The following is a 20,597-nucleotide window of genomic DNA, read 5'->3' as shown; positions in this document are numbered from 1 at the left end:
AATACTTTTAAAACTTGTGGTTCAAAATGAATGATAGAAATTTATGTGGCTATAAATCATTTCATTAAGAGTAAAATAGACATTTTATAGTTAAATTGTTACTTAATATAAAAATGTGTCAATCTTTTTGGAACTGACTAAAAAGGCAAGTAAGTCGCATAAATTGGAACAGAACAGAGGGAATAACAATCTCTTAAATCACTAGCCCTGTCACCCTACACAATTGACTATTCAAAAGGCAAAACTCTTGATCATAGTTTGGCGAAACAGAACTCACTAGGAATTGAATCAATAGGCTCAGGGCTTGCCCCCTAGTCTTGTGAAACCAACAACTCAAATCAAGGTTTTTACTAGACTCGGAGAGCTTCAACAAGTATATTTTATTGGAAATATGAGACCCCGACCATCGAATTTCATGTCGAAATAGTCTTGGAGTTCATCTATATATGTATATGGGCATTTAGCAACTGAAGAAAGAAAATAAACAAAAAACTTTAGACCTGGCTTTACATATTTACAGCACCGTGGTTCGTTCTTTACTGTTCTTCAGCTCTCCAGACTTGTCGGAGCAGCTGATATCTAACGACTTTCCGATCACCCTTCCCCTTGGCGATCAAGTTGATCTTTGCTAGATTAGGAGAACCACGGAGCCTATCAGCTACAATTGAACTCAAGGGCGAGTCCAATTCATCAAGCTCATCATCACTGGTGTATGATTTCTTCAGTACTGATGAACTGCTTCTTTGTAAAGATTGGTTTCCAGTCTCTCCCAGAAAGGTTTTAATGGACCTTACTGAAGGAGGTAAATATGTAGTAGGCGATGCAGTGAACGGGACAGTGGAGATAGATTCTTCAGGAGTATCCTCAGCATCCTAGATTAAGAAATGACGCGTTCATGACAAAACTGATCTTTTAATGAAATGGAAGTTTGAAAAGTTTCAACCACAAGCATCAATGAAATTGCATGAAGCATACGGTCAAGGTGCCGTTTGTTTGATGTTTTTGAGTTTGCATAGCTTGAAGTATTTGTTTGAGCTAAATCTTGAAAGAAAAAGTAGATTTTTTGAAAATTTCCAACTCAAGTCTTTCAAATGTTACAGAACAGCAACACTTTCAAGATTTGGAAATCTAATGTTTTTCAAGATTAAGTTCAAAAAAACACTATTTGCAAACTCAGAAACTAAGTTTGCAAGCTCATAAACTCCAAAATTTCAAACAAACAGCAACTAAACAAATTTGAACAAACTACCAACCTCAGAATCCAGTGCCCTGAGGACCTCTGGGGGAACTGGGATTGGACAGAATTCATCTGGAACAAAACCATTGAGCACCCTACTGATCAAAGTTGGACCAAGTATAGGACAAACCTTGAAATAGCATAATAAGAAGAAATTTAGCATACAGCATGATGAAATGCATCAAACGATGTAATGCCAACAGACTCACCTCTTTCCTAGTTTGAGGATCGGCGAGCATTTCAAAGGGAAGCATCATTAGATCACTTAGAGCATTGAGCAGACGGAAAGGCTTGGCGGGACCTGGTGCCTTGTCTTCATTATCACCTGAGGAATCATTTTCCTCAATTCCAAAGAGAGTAGATAGCCATCTAGACCAGTCCCCAATCTGCCAACAACAAATAAGTCACATTCTAATATACCATACGAAATCATTAGTACATTAGGCTGATAATTTATATCTACCAGCTTTTATTAACAATAACAATCCTGGCAGTATTCAAGAGAAGGTGTATACATGCTTCCACCGCTATTTAATTTATTTATTTTTTGCAAGTCCACAACATTTAATTTATGGAATGGAAAGACATACTTATTTCAACCCATCCTTTATTTGAAGCTGATGCATATTAGGGATGCTCAACTGATTTACTTCGCCTTTCAGTGTAGCCAAGAAATGTAATAAGATCTTCAGAGAACCTTCTTTCCCTATCATTAAGATCTCTAAGAATCTTGTTTAACATGTCTAGCTGAACTAAGAGTCTAACATAGATTTATAGAAATCGGTTCATTTTAAGTGCAGGCAGATTTTTCCAACTCTGAAGAACTCCTATATTGGGTAAGAAGAATGACTTTAAGAGTTATATCATCTTGGAAGATGGGCATCTAGAAGGAGTATTAATCTACGGTAGACATTCCACTAATTTTGAAGTACAGGCAGATTCTTCTTTCGAACTATGAAGAACTCCCATATTGGGTAAAAAGAATGATATGGCGATTATATCAGTAATGCATCACCGACTAAGCTATAAACCACTGGAGCTTGACTACTCACAGCATTTTTTAGTTGTGCACCGGCGCCAAAGCTTGATTTCCCTGCAGGGATTGGGAGGACCTTAGCATCACAAATGGGATCTGATACTGGATCTGTTGGCATTTCTTCAGCTGATTCACGAAGGATTGCATTGAACATAGCCACATCCAATCTACTCACCAACTGTTCCATTACCTGTCATAAGCCATAAACAAAGAACTTGATACCTAAATCCACTAAATTCAATCAGTAAAATTGAGAAAGCAGTTATGCAAGGTTGTACAGGTGTCCTGATGCACATGTAGAGACTAAGTAGTCCTGGTAACAGAAAGTATAACTACTCATTTAGCCGCAGAAGCAGAAATTCTGTATTAACATTAATAACACCAGAGTGCATGTTTTCAAACACAGGAAAAATGATATTTCTACAAGAAACAATGCAGTGGAATGCTAACTCATGCCAGTTTCTAGTATATGTTCAAATAAGCTCTTCCAGGAGGTACACAATTGATTCTGTTGAACAGGGATATGAATGTGCAGTCAACTTACCAATCTAGCTGGCAATGGCAAGCAGCCACACTCATGTCCTCCTGCCCTAACTGGGCAAAGCCTTTCACAGGCATCCTTGAAAGCCTTCTTCCAGAGATCAATGGAGAAATTACCTTGCTCTTGATCCCCTAAACTACACCTGCGTCCATAAGTTTTCTTAACACTTGAGCTCATTGATCTGCCACCAGAGTTTGCAGCTGTATTTTGCATGTGTGGAGTCAAAGTCTGCATGCCATGAAAACAAAATAAGTCACAGCAGTGATGTAAAAATGAAATATGTTTCATTGAGTCAAGGAACAAGAGAGAGAGCAGCACAATCAGATTTTTAAGATCAACCTGCCACCACACAGATTCCACAATGCGGGAGAAAATCCAAGCTTCAACTTGTTCCAGTGCAAGCATAAAGGTTTCAATATCCTCCCAGTCACCAAGTTCTTCTGTTAGACTATCGTTGACAGCTTTATTGAAAGAAACCTCATTCCTTTTTTTCAAGGATCTTCCATTTAAACTAGTTTTGCCCATATTACTCTCCGCATATGGTCTATCATCTTCTCTCCTTCCTCCAGCAGCCTGGCTAACAATTGCTCTCAACATGACTGAATTCGACAACCAAAAAGTCAACCTGTAAATCAAGAAACAGACAGCTGAAATCTTCTGTGGTACAGAAAGGGTAATCAGTTTAATTCATCTATGCCCATTGGAACTCATTAATGATACTATCTTTATTTCCATAACAAAATAACTAATATTTTTAATTATAAACAGTGTAATAGGATGATGAGACACCTGAATTTCGACCCACATGATTGCAGGAAAGACCAATCCATCACTAATGTTACTATATTAACTTCTAAGAGGCAGGAAATTGATATCTAATACTGATACATTGTATCTGTGGATGATGAGACAGCTTTTGACTATCAGGTCTTGGCTTCTAGAATTATTCTTTCTCCAAAATTCCAAAAGAAACAGTGGTCAGGTCCTATGAGCCAAATATGGAATTAGCCTCATCAGAAGTTTCTCATATAAGAAAGAAAAACAAATGAGCATCCATACCATGGACTTTTTGTTGAGCAATCAAAAGATTCTCCATTTCATTGACTTATGTTACTGCTAGCTTCTTCTAAGCCACTACTTCAATGGAAAACTAGAATCTTTTCCCAAGGGCTATTGGTACACAGTTCGAAACTTGATTAAAAATGACCCCACCCCTTTATCCTATGGATGGGAAACTACTATTGATGATACAAGTAGTCTTCACGCTAATACAAAAGAATTAAGAATATGATTCACAAAGCCAAAATGTAGGCTACCAAGTTCCTTAACATATTTAAAGATGACTTACCTTGGAACATCATTTCCACAAGCTTTTGAAACCAAAACTAAACCTGAGACAGAAGCTCTTGCAGCACCTGCCTGTTTAGCTCGGGACTTTGCTCTGCAAGCATGAACATAAAATCGAGAAAGGCGTCGAGCAGGAGCATGGACTTTGTGTGCAGAACTGCCATGCTCAGCCACTACAGAATAAAGGCTAACCTCGACAACTGCCGCTTCCCTTAGTTCTTCCTCAAGTGTCTCTATTCTAGACTTCCCTTCATTTTTTCTGTCAGGAGATCCATTCATTGGTTTATTACCTTTACCATTAGACCGAGCATCTTCCGAAACATGCTGTTTTGCAGACTTCTCTGGATTCTGGCTGTTACCAGGAAGTCCACTTCTGTTAGCTAAGTCATTCAATTGGTGAGACTTTGCATGCTTTGATTTACCATTGGTGATGCTAGATCCCTGCAATCCAAGTACCTTATTCGAATTAAGAGTATCACCCTTCAAAAAGCTGTGTTTTCTGCCTGATTTGACTTCTGAAAAATGAGGAATCTCTTTCAAGCTCACTTCATCCTGGTCAATCTCTAGAAGCTCCATCCCTTTTCCGTTCACTACACCAACATGTAAATCTTTGAGTACTGTACTTCCAGTGTGGCCCTTTGGTTTATCTCGGGAGTCTTGACAGCGATCACTATAGGAATCGGCAGGGTCAGAGTTATCCTCATTAGATTCATCGAGATAGCTTAAGTTGGATGCAAATCTATGAACATGTCCACTTTCTGCAGAGAGTTTGATACCGTCTTTGGGGAGACCTTTCTTGTCAGCATTATCTTCTTGAACATCATACATCAGAATTTGCTGCTCGAGGGCTGTCACAGAGGTGCTTGCCTTCCCATTTTTATTTACATAACTTTGTAATGAGGAAGAGGATCCTGTTACTTGGGAAGCAGACTTCTTCTGTATTGATGTCATACTTCTTTCAGAATATTTAGACAAAGAAGTGGTGTTGCTCACATAATTTTCTCTGTTTAAAGATATGCTACTTGACAACCCTGGAGCCACATTTCTAGAACTTCTACTAGTAAAATCCATGAGCATTGCTGCAGAGTCCATTCCCAAAAGTATATCACGTTCTGGATTGTCCCTCAGCACGTTATCAGGTATGAATTCATGTGCAACCTAAAATATAATCATGGTATAAAATTAGTTAACAACTTTCCATGACAGATAGGCAGATGTAGGGAAACACACCATACAACCTACAAAACATTTGATCGTAACATAGAACGCCAGCATAGGTTACCATACAGTCTATCATCAAAGGGGAGTAACTAGTAGACAAGCAACTTCCCTACAGACTTCTGCATATAGCAAAACACTTCTTTGTCAGTATGAAAGGTGAAATTCAAGATCCTGCTAAATCAGTCATCGGGCAGTCAAGGAAATACAAGAACGAACTATTATCTCCTAACCGCCACCATAAGTGAATTAGCCACCTGTTTCAAACTCGAATTGAAAGGAGTATTTTCAACAACAAGAATTTAGCCAAAATGGATAAGTATAAGGCCTGTCTGGTTTGGACTACTTTAACAGTTTGACATAATGGCCTAAGATTTGATTCTCATTTCCAATGACTGAGCACGAATAGTAATTATTGGAACTGATTAAATAAAAGAAGACAATTAAATTAGAAGAGATAACCCAAAGCATTTCTTGACAATGACTAATTAAGCAAACTCTCGAATTTGGAATATCAAACAGAATATAAATGTTACAAATACCTTTCCTTGTTGAGATGGTGAAAACCTTGCAGCCTCAGCAACATTTTGCGATGAATGTGACGATTCATCATCATCAGTGAAAGATGCAATATCATCATCATCCTCATTTCTTCCATTCACTGAATCCACAACGGATTCTTGTCCATCCCCTTCTCTCGTTACACCAACTTGGGATGAACTTGAGCTACCCCTCTCAGTAGGATGTATGCTAACAAACAGAGCTGGTTGCTCAGAGTTCTTAGAACTCTTCTTGCAGCTGACTGGAGTGTAAATAGACACAACCTCCTCAATCAGTCCAAAATCTGCAAGATTTATTACTGATGTCCCCAAAAGTTGTCCCCTCGTCGTCTTATCCTTACGTAGCTCATACAAATAGAAGTCTAAGAAATTCTTCTGAAACTTGTCATGTGCCTTCTTTTCGCGACACAACGTTAACGAAAGGGTAAAAGAGTCCTTGAATTCAATGGTACCATCGCCAACAGTAGACACAACAGAACCAGAGTTCTGACCATCATTTTCCCATTGAAGCAATACAGATTGAACAGACTTAAGGGACTGTGATGGAGGCCAAGGCTTAATCTCATCTACCTGAATAACATACTCCACCTGAACAGAAGCACCCTTTTTGTGCTTTGACCTCAGACCAAGAACCATTGCTTTAATTTAAATCCAAAAGGGTGTTGGTGGATAGATTTAATCAATTCAAAAGTTAAGTAACACCACAAAAACTTACTTTAAAGTCAAGAAATATAACACAATCTGTTTCAGAACTCCCAAATCAGCTACTTCCCCCAAAACCACACAACAAATAAAAAATGCAATTTGAGTACTTCCTATTCACTCATTCAGCTAACCTTTCAATCAACAAAAAAACCCCAAAAAGCACAAGCAAATTCAATTGGATAGTAACAATCTAAAGAACAAAATCAGAGGGGAAAAGGATAAAGTGTGTTACCAGTAGACAGCTCAAATGAAATCTTTAGATCTTGTTAGCTACTTTAAGCTTTGTGGGTATGTTTGTAGTGAGAGTAAAGATGAAAACTTTAATGGAAAAAGGAAGCCCCAAAGCCTAAAGATCTGTGAAAAACTTGAAGATGAAGAAGATGCCAGGCTTGGGATGAAAGTTTACAAGTCTACTTCACTCACTTTCAATCAAAACATTTTTATATTCTTCTCACATGCAACCTTTTTTTATACCACACCATCCAAAACTGGAACTTATTATTAGTTTTATTCTCAAATTATTCAGAATCTTACAAAATACTTTACTTGATTAAGAATTTAAATATATTCACAATTTTATAACATGATTGAAATACACTTTTAAATTCTCACCGAATTTAGAGATGTTTTCAAGTTTCAACTCTTCTCTTGCCTTTTTATTAAGATTTTCATGTCCCTTTTTAGAGTTTCTGATCACTTGTCATATCTTGTTACGTTTTATTAAGATTGTCAATAATTTAAAAACGAAACTAATAATTTGAATTAAATTAAAAAATGTTCTTGACTTCTTGTCACTTTTTTTTATTTACCACATTGCATTGTACACTAATTTTTTCATAACAAATATTTTTTGTATTCATCTTCTAGCTCCGCTCATAAAATGTATTTAAGATGTTGATATGAATATAGTTAGTTGAATTTCAAATGCGGAAAAAACAATGAAGTATTAGGACAAAGACTTTTACTGTCTATTTAGACGGTCATATATTTAATAATAATAGTAGTAAGTACTATTTTAAAAGCTACTCTTATTATTTATTATTATTATTATTACAAAGTTTTGACTTGTAATCCTCTTTTAAATGCACAAAAATAATAAGGTGCAATGTCATTGATGATATAAAGGCAGACCTAACCATGTTTGTGGCAATTTAAAGAACAAAATTTTAATTTTGAGTAAAAGAAGAAGATAGAATTAAATTAGGTGCAAAATTGTTTTTCAACAAAAGAAAAGGTAAAATATATTTTTCTATAATAATTTAAAGTGGCAATTATTGAAAATACTCTTAAATTTTGTGTAAATTGTTAATTTCGTCTCTAAACTATTACAGTCTTAAACACACTTCTCTATTTAACTAACTAAACTTAGATACATACACCTTCGATTTGCCACATGAAATAACAAGTGATCTCAAAATTTTATAAAAATATGAGACTCTTAATAAAAAGTCGAAAAAAATGTTAAAAATATACCAAACTTAAACGAGAATTTAGGGGTATATTTATTTTCATTCACCGCCACATTTATTCAAAAAATTGTCTACTATGGAGATGAAGTTACACGTGTCCTTTTTTTTAAAATTTTTTTGGTGTGTAATGACTTTAAATCCTTATCTCACAAAACTAGAGGGAAAAAAAAACTCAATTTGAAATAAATTTACTTTGGTTTGATTTCTCTTTTATTTAATAAGATTTTCTCAATTTAGTTATTCGATAATAACAAATAAAATATTTTGAATCTAATATATTCTTGAATAGTTATGTTTGTATGACCTATCTATCTATCCATCTATATTTTTTATACTACCTTAAAATCATGAACTTTTTAACTTGATTAATTTATATCTTTTATACTACTTTATAAGAATAAAAACATGATTTCTAAACTTAATTAAATTACTATAGTACCCCCAACTAAAAATACTCCCTAACTTGAACGTTAGATTATTATAGTAAATCCAATTAAAACATTCAATTTAATATATCTTCTATATTTTATATTTATATTTATTTTATTTATATTAAAAACATACACATTGAAGGGTAGTGACTTTTTCAAAAGATTGTGATCTTTTCAAAAAATTGTGACTTTTCTGAAGGGTTATTAAATGCATTCAACTGTTATATCTACTTGAAACATGAGTCCAATTATTGGTGTAATATACCACAAATATTAAAAATTACAGTTGAAATAAAATGACAAAAATGCATAAACAAATCTTTAGGCTGAGACACGGATATCTCGCTCTCTTTAAGGCGATTCAAGCCCACTGCGACATAATCTACACCGATCCAACAGTATATCTCTTGACTTGTCCCCTCCAGGATACAACAGCCCAACAACGTGTACAACTCAAGCAACTCCGGATTAGTTGAAGAGTCCAAAGCTCCACAAAAAGAACACCTTCTTCAACATATAAATACTCTCTTTTGTATAGTGAATATAGTTGAAGACTTAGAGAGCATTTTCTATGTCTCAACTCTCTCTTTCACTACACTAACCTCAATATAAACTCAATATATTATTACTCATCTTTTTCATTCTATCTTTTCTTGTACATCTCTTGTTACTTCTTCTTGTACCCAACACAAAGGAAAATCAGACTATTTATAGGTGATGAATTCTTCCTTACAATGAATATGAAGATAGTGAATAGTAAATTTGAGTAAATGAATAGCCCAAAAATTACATAAGTTACAACCATATTAAGGTAGAATAATGGGTGAATAATCGGGGGAAATTATGGCCACATTATACCATTAACTCATGTGAGTAATGAGGCATATAATGCCATCAAGGACAACTCAAATGTTGCACATCATATGCTACATACGTGTAGCAGAAATTTGACATTTCTCGTTGTTGAATTATACACTTTAAAATAAGATTAAAATGCTCAAAATCTAACAATCCCCCACTCATTTTAATATTATGATAAGAAAGTTTCACAACTTAGTTGAAGGTAGACTATTATGCATAATAAATGTGTGCTTGCATTGAACCTTTACTTAGTAAAACAATAATCTTTACTCCAGAGTCAGTAGTGGTCTCACACTTGAACTATGACTGCTTAAGGGAAATAAAGTATTACTGCTTACACACAATAATCAAGATGTTGACATAAGCTTTTCTAGCCAGCACATTACAATCTTGTGATATCCCGGTTTCATGAGTAATTTTTGAGAACAAGCCCATTCTCATAGAAAGCGGCCTACTTTCACACTCATATAGGTAAAATCTGTCAAGGGTGCTCCTATAATTTGACACCCCACTCATACGAGATACATAACTTCATTAAGAGTTCGAAGACTCAACCTCCACAAATCATTATAGGATAAATGCACTCACATCATAGGGATTGAATAAAATTAAGAATAGTGCATTTCACAACAAGTCATCATATGATTCGTTCTTCCCATTGAACCTGGTTATATGATCTCTAGTCCCATGTTGAGTTTCCTCATATATAACTTAGATTTTTTTTAGCTTCATTTTCATCCCTCTCGATGTGCTTCAAAATCTTTTTCTTGCTAAGGCCTTAGTTTATAAATCTGCAAGATTATCACAAATTTTAACACAATTAATATTGATGGTATACCAGCGATCAATATGATCTCACAATATTGTGTTTTCTTCTCATGAGTCTGAATTTACCGTTATAATAACGATTTTGTATTCAACCATTATACTGGTGCTATCACAATTAATCAAAATTAGAAAAATTAATTTCTCAAAATAAAGTGTTTGACAATCTAAAATCAATTCACTTTTTCACTTGTTGAAGCTTATTTTTTTTTTATTTCAACCTCCATAGTAGATAAGCAAGCAATATAGTTTGTTTTTCTCACTTCCAACAAATAGCACCAATTTTCTCAGATTGTTTCAACAAGACTTTTAATTATAGCATAATACTTTTATTCATGAAACAAGCCACCAAATTTTGTACCAAGTAAATCTACTTGATTTGCTTGTTCATGCTATACTGTATTTCACAACCAATAAGTTGTGTGAGTCTTGCAACTCCTTTGGATTCAATTGTGAAAATGGTGAAACAAAGAAAGAAGGAGTTTGCTATCCTAATAAAAGCTATGAGCTAGACATGTGACTAATTGCATTTTATATGATATTGTGTATAAAGTATAGCATGTACAAGCAAATCAAGTAAATTTACTTGGTACAAATTTGGTGACTTGTTTTATGAAAAAAAATAATATTATGCTATACTTAAAAATTTTGTTGGTGCAGATGAAAAAACTTGGTGCTATTTGTTGGAGATGAGAAAAGCAAGTTGTATTGCTTGCAAACTCTACTATGGAGGTTGAAGTAAAAAATTAAGCTTCAACTAGTGAAAAAGTGAAATTGATTTTACTATATCAAACACTTTATTTTTAGAAATTATTTTTTCTTATTTTGATTAATTGTGATAGCACCAATATAATGGTAGAGTAAAAATCGTTATTATAAACGTAAATTCAGACTCATGAGAAGAAAACACAATATTGTGAGATCATATTGATCACTCGTATACCATCAATAGTAATTGTGTTAAAATTATTTGTGATAATCTTGCAGATTCATGAACTAAAGCCTTTGCAAGAAAAAAAGTCTGAATCACATCGAGGGGGATGAAATTGAAGCTAAAAAATATATTCTAAGTTATATATGAGGAAACCCAACCTGGGGCTAGATATCCTATAACTAGGTTCAATGGGAAGAACAAATCATATGATGACTTGTTGTGAAATGCACTATGTATTTAATTTTATTCAATCCCTATAATGTGAGTGCATTTGTCCTATAATGGTTTGTGGAGGTTGAGTCTTTGAACTCTTAATGAAAGTTTGTATCTCGTATGAGTGAGGTGTCAAATTATAGGAGCACTCTTGACAGATTTCACTTATGTGAGTGTGAAAGTAGGCCGCTTTCTATGAGAATGAGCTTGTTCTAAAAAAAACACTCATGAAAACCGGGATATCACAAGGCCGTAATGTGCTGGCTAAAAAAACTTATGTCAACATCTTGATTATTGTGTGTAAACTGAAATACTTTATTTCCCTTAAGCAATCATAGTTCAAGTCTGAGATCATACTTTATTTCCCTTTATTAAAGTGTATAATTCAACAATGAGAAATGTCAAATGTCTCCTACACGTATGTAGCATATGATGTGCAACATTTGAGTTGTCCTTGATGGCATTATATGCCCCATTACTCACACGAGTTAATGGCATAATGTGGCCATAATATCTCCCTAACTTTGTAACCTCCAACTCATTATTCACCCATTATTTTAACTTATTATGGTTGTAACTTATGTAACTTTTGGGCTATTCATTTACCCAAATTTACTATTCACTATCTTCATATTCATTGAAAGGAAGAATTCATCACCTATAAATAGCGTGGTCTTTCTTTGTGTTGGGTACAAGAAGAAGTAACAAGAGATGTTTTTTTTTATCCCTCCCTAGGAGCTCCCACCCCTTTTTCTCCCTTGGTGACTCGAACTCGCAGCCTTCGGGTTGAAAGTGAGGGGTGCTTACCATCCGAGCAACTCCCTTTCGTCTAACAAGAGATGTACAAGAAAAGATAGAATGAAAAAGATGAGTAGTATTATATCGAGGTTAGTGTAGTGAAAGAGAGAGTTGAGACATAGAAAATATTTTAAGTCTTCAACTATATTCACTATACAAAAGAGAGTATTTATATGTTGAAGAAGGTGTTCTTTTTGTGAACCTTTGGACTCTTCAACTAATCCGGAGTTGCTTGAGTTGTACACGTTGTTGGGTTGTTGTATCCTGGAGGGGACAAGTCAAGAGATATATTGCTGGATCGGTGTAGATTATGTCGCAGTGGGCTTGAATCGCCTTAAAGAGAGCGAGATATCCGTGCATCAGCCTAAAGATTTGTTTATGCAATTTTGTCATTTTATTTCAACTGTAATTTATTGTATTTGTGGTATATTATACCAACATTCCCTAATCATTTTTATAGCACCATCGTACAGTAAGCATGATGGAGTTGAGAAACACAAAACAAAATAAGGATGAGTCTATAGTGAATTACATCAATCGCCAACAAATGTTGGGCTTAGATTGGAAGGATGAACTTTCTGAAACTTGTTGAAATTTTTATCCAAGAAATACATTGGGGCTTTGTGTATATCTTCCAAGGGATTAAACCTCAAACTTTTGAAGAATTAGCTATGCGCGCTTATAACATAAATTTAAGCATGAAAAAACATCACTTGTCTTTGACGCAAAGAAAGAAGCTTCTAAACTCAAGGAGTCATTAGATTCCATACAATGAATTTCATGGCGGTAACCGTGACTTCAACAAAGGCATCCATAAGACAAAAATTGAAAGAGAAAGTTTCATATCAACAAACGCGAGAAGTGAAAAATCAATCTACCTTGAAGAAGTTACAAGCAAAAGGTGTATCCCTTTCCTGACTCTGGCGTTTCTATGATTCTTGAAGAGTTGCTAACCAATGAAATCATTTCACCCCCTAAGTCAAAGAGATCCGAAGAATCCAACAAAGTCGAAGTATTATAAATTTCACTGCATTGTTGGTCATCATACCACAAATTATTTCATCCTAAAGGAAAAGATCATGACCGTGATGTGAGAAGGAAAGATCATCATTGATGATGGTGAGACAGCTGATGCAAACCATGTCCATGTCGAACTTGATTATAAAAAAAGGTTCAATTTCAGATTTCTACAACCTCTGCTCCATGTGTCATCATCAAACGTTGAAGAAGGAATCATCATGTTACAGTTTGAGAGCTTTGAACCAAATGAAGTTTTTGTCTTTAAAAAATCTACAAACACATCCAATGTACACGACTTCTCCAATGACAAGAATGGTGACACTTGGACTTTGATAGCCCACCCACAAAAGGCAAAGCATCAAGAGACTTCTAAATTGCGACTTTCAAAAGTCAACACAAGATCAAGTGCTAATCAACTTCAACTACATTAATACTTCATCAAAAAGGGTTAGAGGGATAGTTACATTGATGGAATCTCCCCCAAAATACTTCTCGGTGTATGAGCCTAAATTGTAAGTTGAAATGATTCTCAACATACAAGCCTAAATTACAAGTTAAAAAGCTCTTAGATGCACGAGCCTAAATTGTAAGTTGAAAAGCTTTTTGATGCATGAGCCTAAACTGCAAGTTGAAATGTTGTTGGACTTATGAGTCTAAACTACATGTCATCAAGCTCATCAAGTTTGAAAAAAATAATTAAAAAAATAGGATGCGTCGTTACTTGATAATCACAATACTTCATTCAAATGTGAAAACAAACATTAAAGAAAGGAAAACAATTTGCATTGAAATATAAAAATATTTATTTCTTTAACATTGCAAGAGTTTATTACATCTATGATTAAAACAAGAATTAATTGAAATCCTATACAAAGAGCCTAAAGTCATGTAAATTATTAACTTCAAAGATTTTTTTTGGAGGTTATGATCGCTTCACTTATAAGCTCTCGTAAAAGGGCCCAATTACCATAAGAGGGTGGACAACCTCGCGCAATGATCCATGATAATAAAATTTTATCGATTGGTTGTGGCTCAACACATCTACATCTTGTATATTCTTCGATTTAATCTTCCATATTTGGCAGAGATGTACTCCTTGAATTCTGATATTGTTTTATAAGATTAAACAACTCATGATTTGGATGCTTCAGGCTCAAGATACAGACGTTTTGGCGAGATTGCACAAAGTTGGACAAACGTCTGAGTTAACTTTAATGAAATATATGTGCAAATACAGAAAGTCATTGTGCGTAATTTTTGTAAATAGAGTAGTTCTTGGTGTCCTTCTTTCAATGAAGTAAAAACTTTGAATTATGAATTTTTTACCACAGATGCGCGAAGTTGAAAAGCCAAGCAAAACGGGAACCAATTCATAAATATTCTGGCCTTGGTTTTTAAACATTTAGTAGTTCTTCAAGTTGTCTTTCAAACGGAACAAGAAGCTCATGATTCCAACGCTCCTACTCTGAGTTATGAATGAGCTGAGCAAGACAAAATTGTGAGCTGACTTCGAAGCAATATTTCTACAAATCCATAAAGCCTTTGACCTTCATTTTTACACATGTTGTAGTTCTTTGAATCGTCTACCATAGACGCATAAAGATGTGAAACAGACATCAGATTTAGAAATCGACTTCAGAAATTATTTCTGATCAATCTAGAGGGAGCTTTGCTAATCAAAAAGTTTTAAATTACTACAAGTGAAGAAGTTGTGTCCAAGTAAAACATGGTTAGTGTGAATTCATGAAGTAAATCAATTTGGTGAAAAATACTTCACCTACTTTTTGAAACCTAAGATAAAGCACAAGTTTGGATATTGCAATTGTTAAACCATGGAAAGCAATTACAACAAGTTCATTGTGTTTTCAATTGACAATACTTATCAAGAAGGATGCAAATGAAAGTTTTGCTTGAATGTCCATGTGTAAGTGTAAAGAATTAAGTCGCATTGTCCTATTTACGTTGAATACACAACAAATTATGGTTGCTTTACGTTTGAAAATGGAATTCTTTGCAAAGGAAGTGATCTAAGCTATTTTGAAATCAAAATCACTAACTACACTTCACAACAAGTGTGAACGCATATACAAAAAAAAAGGGAAAAAGATGTGTCGGTTCTTCGTTTTGGGGTAATTCAAGCCTCGTCTCATTTCAATAAATCTACCCTTGACAAATCTTGAATTAGAGGACATCTATAGACACATTAATTTTGTTGGATTCAATTCACATTTATTTGAGTTGAATAATTAATTTGGATTGCGCAGATAAATAAGTCCAGTTTATTAAATTAAGTCCAAAGATCCATTTCATCTTGAAATCCAAATTCATGCCACTTGTCAGGTGACTTGGCATCCCAGTCAAGTTCAAGACCAACAAGAGAATGCCACATGTTCAAAGGATGTGGCCATTCTGATCATAGTTCAACAACCCATCAATTGATATGGCAATTCCGATCAAAGTTCAACAATCAATCAAAAGCAACCTTATCACATAATATTTGTGATAAACTTGAAGACTTGCATTAAACAATCAAAAAAAGGCAAGAGAGTTCATTTACACTTGGATTGCCTACCTCCTACAACTATAAATAGGAGGATTACATAATTTTTTTGAGGAAATTCTACGAGTATTGGAAAAATCTACAACATCAACTACATAGTTCTTCGAAAGAGTGGTCAATGTAGGTAAGTGCTTCTCGAAGGTCTACATCACCCTACATTCGAGAAATACACTACTGTCAGCCATCGAGACACAAAAAATATTATTCAGAGAGAAGAATCAAGAGAACAACGGAATCATACTAGCAAAGATTCATCAATAAAATTACTTTTTCTTTTATTTATTTTAATTGTAGTTAATTTTCAGCATTACAAAAACATGTTGCCAACAATAATATAATAAACCATATTCAATTATTATTTTCTTAATAATTGTGCCAAATCAAAATTTGACAACTGACAAGTAAAAGTGAATGGATGGAGTATCAAGTTATTCTTCTCTCTTTTATCTATTTTTTTTTTTTTTTTGCGGTAGAACTAGAACACAGTATTGCCTTATTCCCACAACCAATGATTTCTTTTTTTTTTTAAAAATGGACCATAGTCCACACATGAATCTTAGTTAAATGCATATGTGCATTTTGGATGATTACGAGTACGTATTGAGATTCTAGTTGTTAGGGATTTAGTTGAGTCATAAAACCGCAGCATGTGATGTAAGATTAAACACACATTAGGGGATCGAACACAACCACATATTAAAACCTAGTACTAGTAGTATTTAAGTGGAGAACGATAAAAAGACAAGCTCATTATACAACATCTCAACCCGTGCGCCAACCGACCCTTGAAAATTCCTTAGTCATAAGAAATAGAACGGAGTTTCTAAATTTATTGGTTAAATTAAAATTTCGAAAATGCCCAACTGTCATGGGCATAGTGAACTTTGCCATTCTTGATGGTTGATGAGGAGTCTTTCATCATGTATGTGTTCATCAATGACACACTCAACCACAACACAGGTAATTATAACTTGCTTGTTTCTTAGAGAGCCCTTCCACTTTGAAAACATTCAACTGTTGTTCCCTCTTCCCTTAGAAGTTGAGATCAAACATTCATCTGACCATTCTTGTTAATATCTTGTGGACCGATGACTCACATATCAGATATTAAACTGATAAGAACAGTCACTACACTTGATCTTACTCAAAGCCCGAGAAAGGTATATATAATTCATCTGACCATTCTTGTTAATATCTTGTGGACCGATGACTCACATATCAGATATTAAACTGATAAGAACAGTCACTACACTTGATCTTACTCAAAGCCCGAGAAAGGTATATATAATTCATCTGACCATTCTTGTTAATATCTTGTGGACCGATGACTCACATATCAGATATTAAACTGATAAGAACAGTCACTACACTTGATCTTACTCAAAGCCCGAGAAAGGTATATATAATTCATCTGACCATTCTTGTTAATATCTTGTGGACCGATGACTCACATATCAGATATTAAACTGATAAGAACAGTCACTACACTTGATCTTACTCAAAGCCCGAGAAAGGTATATATAATTCATCTGACCATTCTTAAAAACCTTTTGGTGCCACTCATGAATCAGATGGGCAAGATTTCTGCATCAAGTGGGAGAATTACACCCTCCCATCATGCATCTTAAGAAAGGGTTACACTCTACTTCCAGCTGAGCAGCAAACAATTTTGTGGCAAGGACAGCCCATGCGCATAACCGATTAATCTGTCGAACAACCATTATTATGCTACTTCTGACCTTTCCGAGCTAGAAATCTTTCCCGAGCAGCTTGTATCTTGCTGTCACGGTCTTCGGGTGGCTGAATTGCAGCAATTTCTTTCTTTTCCACAGTCGGAGTTACTTCTTGAATTTGGTTATCAGGCTGGCTAGATCCCCCACTGTTTCATGCACAAGAAAGTTCAAACAAATGGATAGGATAATATAAGTAAGTCGCCTCAAATTTCAAGCATATGTTACTTACCTCAGTTTGAACACATTTAGTTTCTCAAGCTTTGCTAAGATTGGCGCAACCCATCGCATCTCAACTGCACATACATTACGCATAAATGGGCGTGATGTAACTATTAATTCATGATAGACGACATAGTTTGGAAGCATCCCATCCTCATCTGATTTTAGCACAGAAGATGGATGGACCTGCACAATTAATAAGGAACTCAAGACTTGAAAGTTGAAATATACCAGTTCAAGTATAAAACTATAATTTTGGTACATCAATGACGCAGCAGACATAGAGCTCGTCCCGATATGATAACTGACTAAGGAGCACTTATATCATGTTTAGAGTTCATTTTCAAACTAGAGATGAAACTTTAGATCATTGCCTCTGATAAGTGGTGATTTTACCACTTATTCAGCGTCAATTACTTACACTTTTGTACTTCTTTTAGTATATATTTATGCTCAAGCACACGGAATTTGTCATGTTCAAACAAATCTATGTTTCAGCAGACAGAGATGCTGTCAAGGCTAAAAAGGATGAAAAAAAGATGGAATGACGAAATTGGAATCAAGATTGAAAATTGTGAAGTATGTGGTGTCTCGTAGATCTATGCAGCCAACAGAGGTCCCATCTGTGCATCCAACAGAGACTTATGCAACACCACTGAAAACACTAAAGAAAAAGTCCTGAAAATTGTCAAGTCTGAGTGAAGCTGTGTGAAGTTGTCTGCGTCCCACATAGAGGACCTGTGCGAGCCGCACACATCTATGCAATCTCGCAAAGGTGGACAGCCAGGGTGTTTTTGCCCGGAAATTCTAAGTCTTATCCAATTGTATAAATATTTAGGTTATTTTTAGTATCTTTTGCTTAAAAACACAAGAGAACAACACTGAGAGAATATTGTAGAGAAGCAACACAGGTCTGGAGGAATCCAATCTTGTGTTTGCTTTCAAACTCCTTCTTTTCTTCTCATGATTAATATGATGAGCTCTTATTGTTTATTCGTTTGTGTCGATCTTTAGCATGAACAGCTAAACACCTATCTAGGGTTTAAGCCAAATCTATGTTATTCATTTAATTTCTTGATTCCTTTGTGGTATAAGGTGTTAGTGTTTTACTTATTCCAATTGAATCTGTATGTAACCACTATGAACGAGGGAGTGCCCGCTCTTGGTTGTGCCCTTCCAATCTATCTTGGGAAAAAACATTGTATCTACGGTTTGATTCAATCAGCAGGTTGACTATGCCCAAAGAATTGGAGCGTTGAACCAATAGAGATCGTTCAGAATCATCACTACTGCATGCTTAACCAGGACTGGGCATATTTTGGTTCAAACTGAAAAAACCGACTGAACTGAACATTTTTTAATTTCCGTTTCAGTTTTTTGGTTTGATCGGTTTTTGGTTTTTGAAAATTTTAATTCGGTTAACTGAAAAACCGAATTTTATTGCAAGTCAATTTTTCATTCAACATAACATATTGGGTTAAGACTTAAAAGGGGTCGTTTGGTAGAGTGAATCTGAAAAATAATGCATGCATTAGCTTTATGTATTACTAGTATCTTGTTTTGTAGACTTTTTAAACCTATGTATAACTAATACACTCTATTTAGTATTAAGGTATGTATAACTAATACACTCTATTTAGTATCAAGGTATGTATAACTAATACTTGGAAATCGATGGTATTAATAATGCAAAGGATTTTAATGCATGCACTAGCATGATTTTTTTTTTTTGATGACTGTGGTGTCTAGACCAGCTTTCGCGCACCTTAACTAGTTCCATGGATACATACTACCTCTCACCAGCAACAGGTACCAGACATCACCAGGTAACTCTATCCACCAAGGCTAGGACAGATGGAAGAGTTTTGAACCTAAGATCTTAGGGTTCTCAACCACTTCATTAACCACTAGGCCACATCCTTGAGTGCCATGCATTAGCATGATAAAGACACAATAACCCTCAAAACCTTTTCCACATACTTTTCACTATATTTGTGGAGGGTATTTTTGTAAGCAAATATTTTTTATGGAAATTATGCAATGCATGTTATTATTAATACACTGCACAAGAAATAATCTTAGTATAACTAATACAAGCATTACTAATGCCAGCATTACTATTACACCATATTCGACACTATCCTTATACACACTACCAAACGGCCTCCAAGTGGTTTGCCAAATCCAATACATCCACATCCCAAATTAAAATAACCAACCAGTGTTATGAACGGCGAGCGCCATTCGCCAAAGGCGATATGGCGAGGCGAGGCGAGGCATTCTCGCCATTCTACACTGAGGCGCGGCGATATCAAAAAGGCGACGTAAATGGCGGCGCCATTTTGATTTTTTAATTTTTAAAAAGATTTAACTTAATAATATTAGTCAAAATTAGGGTTTTTTTTTCTATTTTCAAACTTTCAGTCGCGTTGCTGCTCCTTGCGATCTCTTCAGCCTCGCGTCTCTTTCTCCTTGCGATCTCTTCAGCCCTCGCGTCTCTTCTCCTTGCTGCCAGGTACCTCTTTTTTTTCTTCTTCTTCTTGAGTTCTGCCAGGACCCTTGATAATTCAAAGCCAAATAATTTGAATAATGTCAAACCAAGAACTAGAAATTATAATTCTTAAGAGTACAAGGACACACAAATTAAAAACTATCATATTTTATGCTACACAGAAATCCTAATGCCAAAATTGATGGTCATTGAATGTGCTAAAATCTCTTAAAAACTGAAAGCAAATAAGATAAGGGTCATTGAATGTTCTTGAGTTCTCTTCTTCAGTTCTTCTTCACATTTCTTCTTCTCTTCTTTTTTCGTTTCTTCTCTTCAGAGTTCAGTCTTCTTCGTTTTTTTTTTGTTCTTTCTTTTTGAGATACTGAGATACAGTAGCTT

At 34.9% G+C, this 20,597-nt stretch overlaps 2 protein-coding genes across 4 annotated transcripts in view; both read right to left on the bottom strand.

The window, feature by feature from the left end:
* Nucleotides 1-333: 333 nt before the first annotated feature.
* Nucleotides 334-7,088, bottom strand: LOC102578599 (uncharacterized). The gene is made up of 8 exons (XM_006361489.2): nucleotides 5,922-7,088; nucleotides 4,163-5,319; nucleotides 3,154-3,439; nucleotides 2,818-3,042; nucleotides 2,290-2,463; nucleotides 1,447-1,623; nucleotides 1,254-1,367; nucleotides 334-872 (listed from the first exon to the last, which is right to left on the bottom strand). Exons 1-8 carry the CDS (start codon nucleotides 6,573-6,575, stop codon nucleotides 537-539), a joined length of 3,123 nt encoding a protein of 1,040 aa, XP_006361551.1. The 5' UTR covers nucleotides 6,576-7,088; the 3' UTR covers nucleotides 334-536.
* A 10,089-nt stretch (nucleotides 7,089-17,177) lies between these two features.
* The window catches only part of LOC102578166 (probable pre-mRNA-splicing factor ATP-dependent RNA helicase), a 30,784-nt gene continuing 27,364 nt past the window's right edge, over nucleotides 17,178-20,597 (bottom strand). For 2 of the 3 annotated variants that reach the window (XM_006361488.2, XM_015315337.1), the window contains 2 exons: nucleotides 17,718-17,893; nucleotides 17,178-17,634 (listed from right to left, as the gene is read on the bottom strand). In XM_006361488.2, coding sequence (XP_006361550.1) covers nucleotides 17,484-17,634; nucleotides 17,718-17,893 — 327 coding nt within the window. In that variant the 3' untranslated portion in view covers nucleotides 17,178-17,483. The other variant, XM_015315336.1, reaches the window with a different exon arrangement.

Source organism: Solanum tuberosum, unplaced genomic scaffold (assembly GCF_000226075.1).
Source record: "Solanum tuberosum cultivar DM 1-3 516 R44 unplaced genomic scaffold, SolTub_3.0 scf00360, whole genome shotgun sequence".
NCBI lineage: Eukaryota > Viridiplantae > Streptophyta > Magnoliopsida > Solanales > Solanaceae > Solanum > Solanum tuberosum.
The sequence above is the reverse complement of the archived record's forward strand: the minus strand, read 5'-3'. Positions and strand labels throughout refer to the sequence as shown.

Coding starts and splice junctions, on each gene's coding strand:
- LOC102578599 (XM_006361489.2), bottom strand. CDS start 6,575: ATGGTTCTTGGTCTGAGGTCAAAGCACAAAAAGGGTGCTTCTGTTCAG. Junction 3,440..4,162: donor TGTGGAAATGATGTTCCAAG/GTAAGTCATCTT, acceptor CTTGATTTACAG/GTTGACTTTTTGGTTGTCGA. Junction 2,464..2,817: donor TGCCATTGCCAGCTAGATTG/GTAAGTTGACTG, acceptor GGCTTATGACAG/GTAATGGAACAGTTGGTGAG.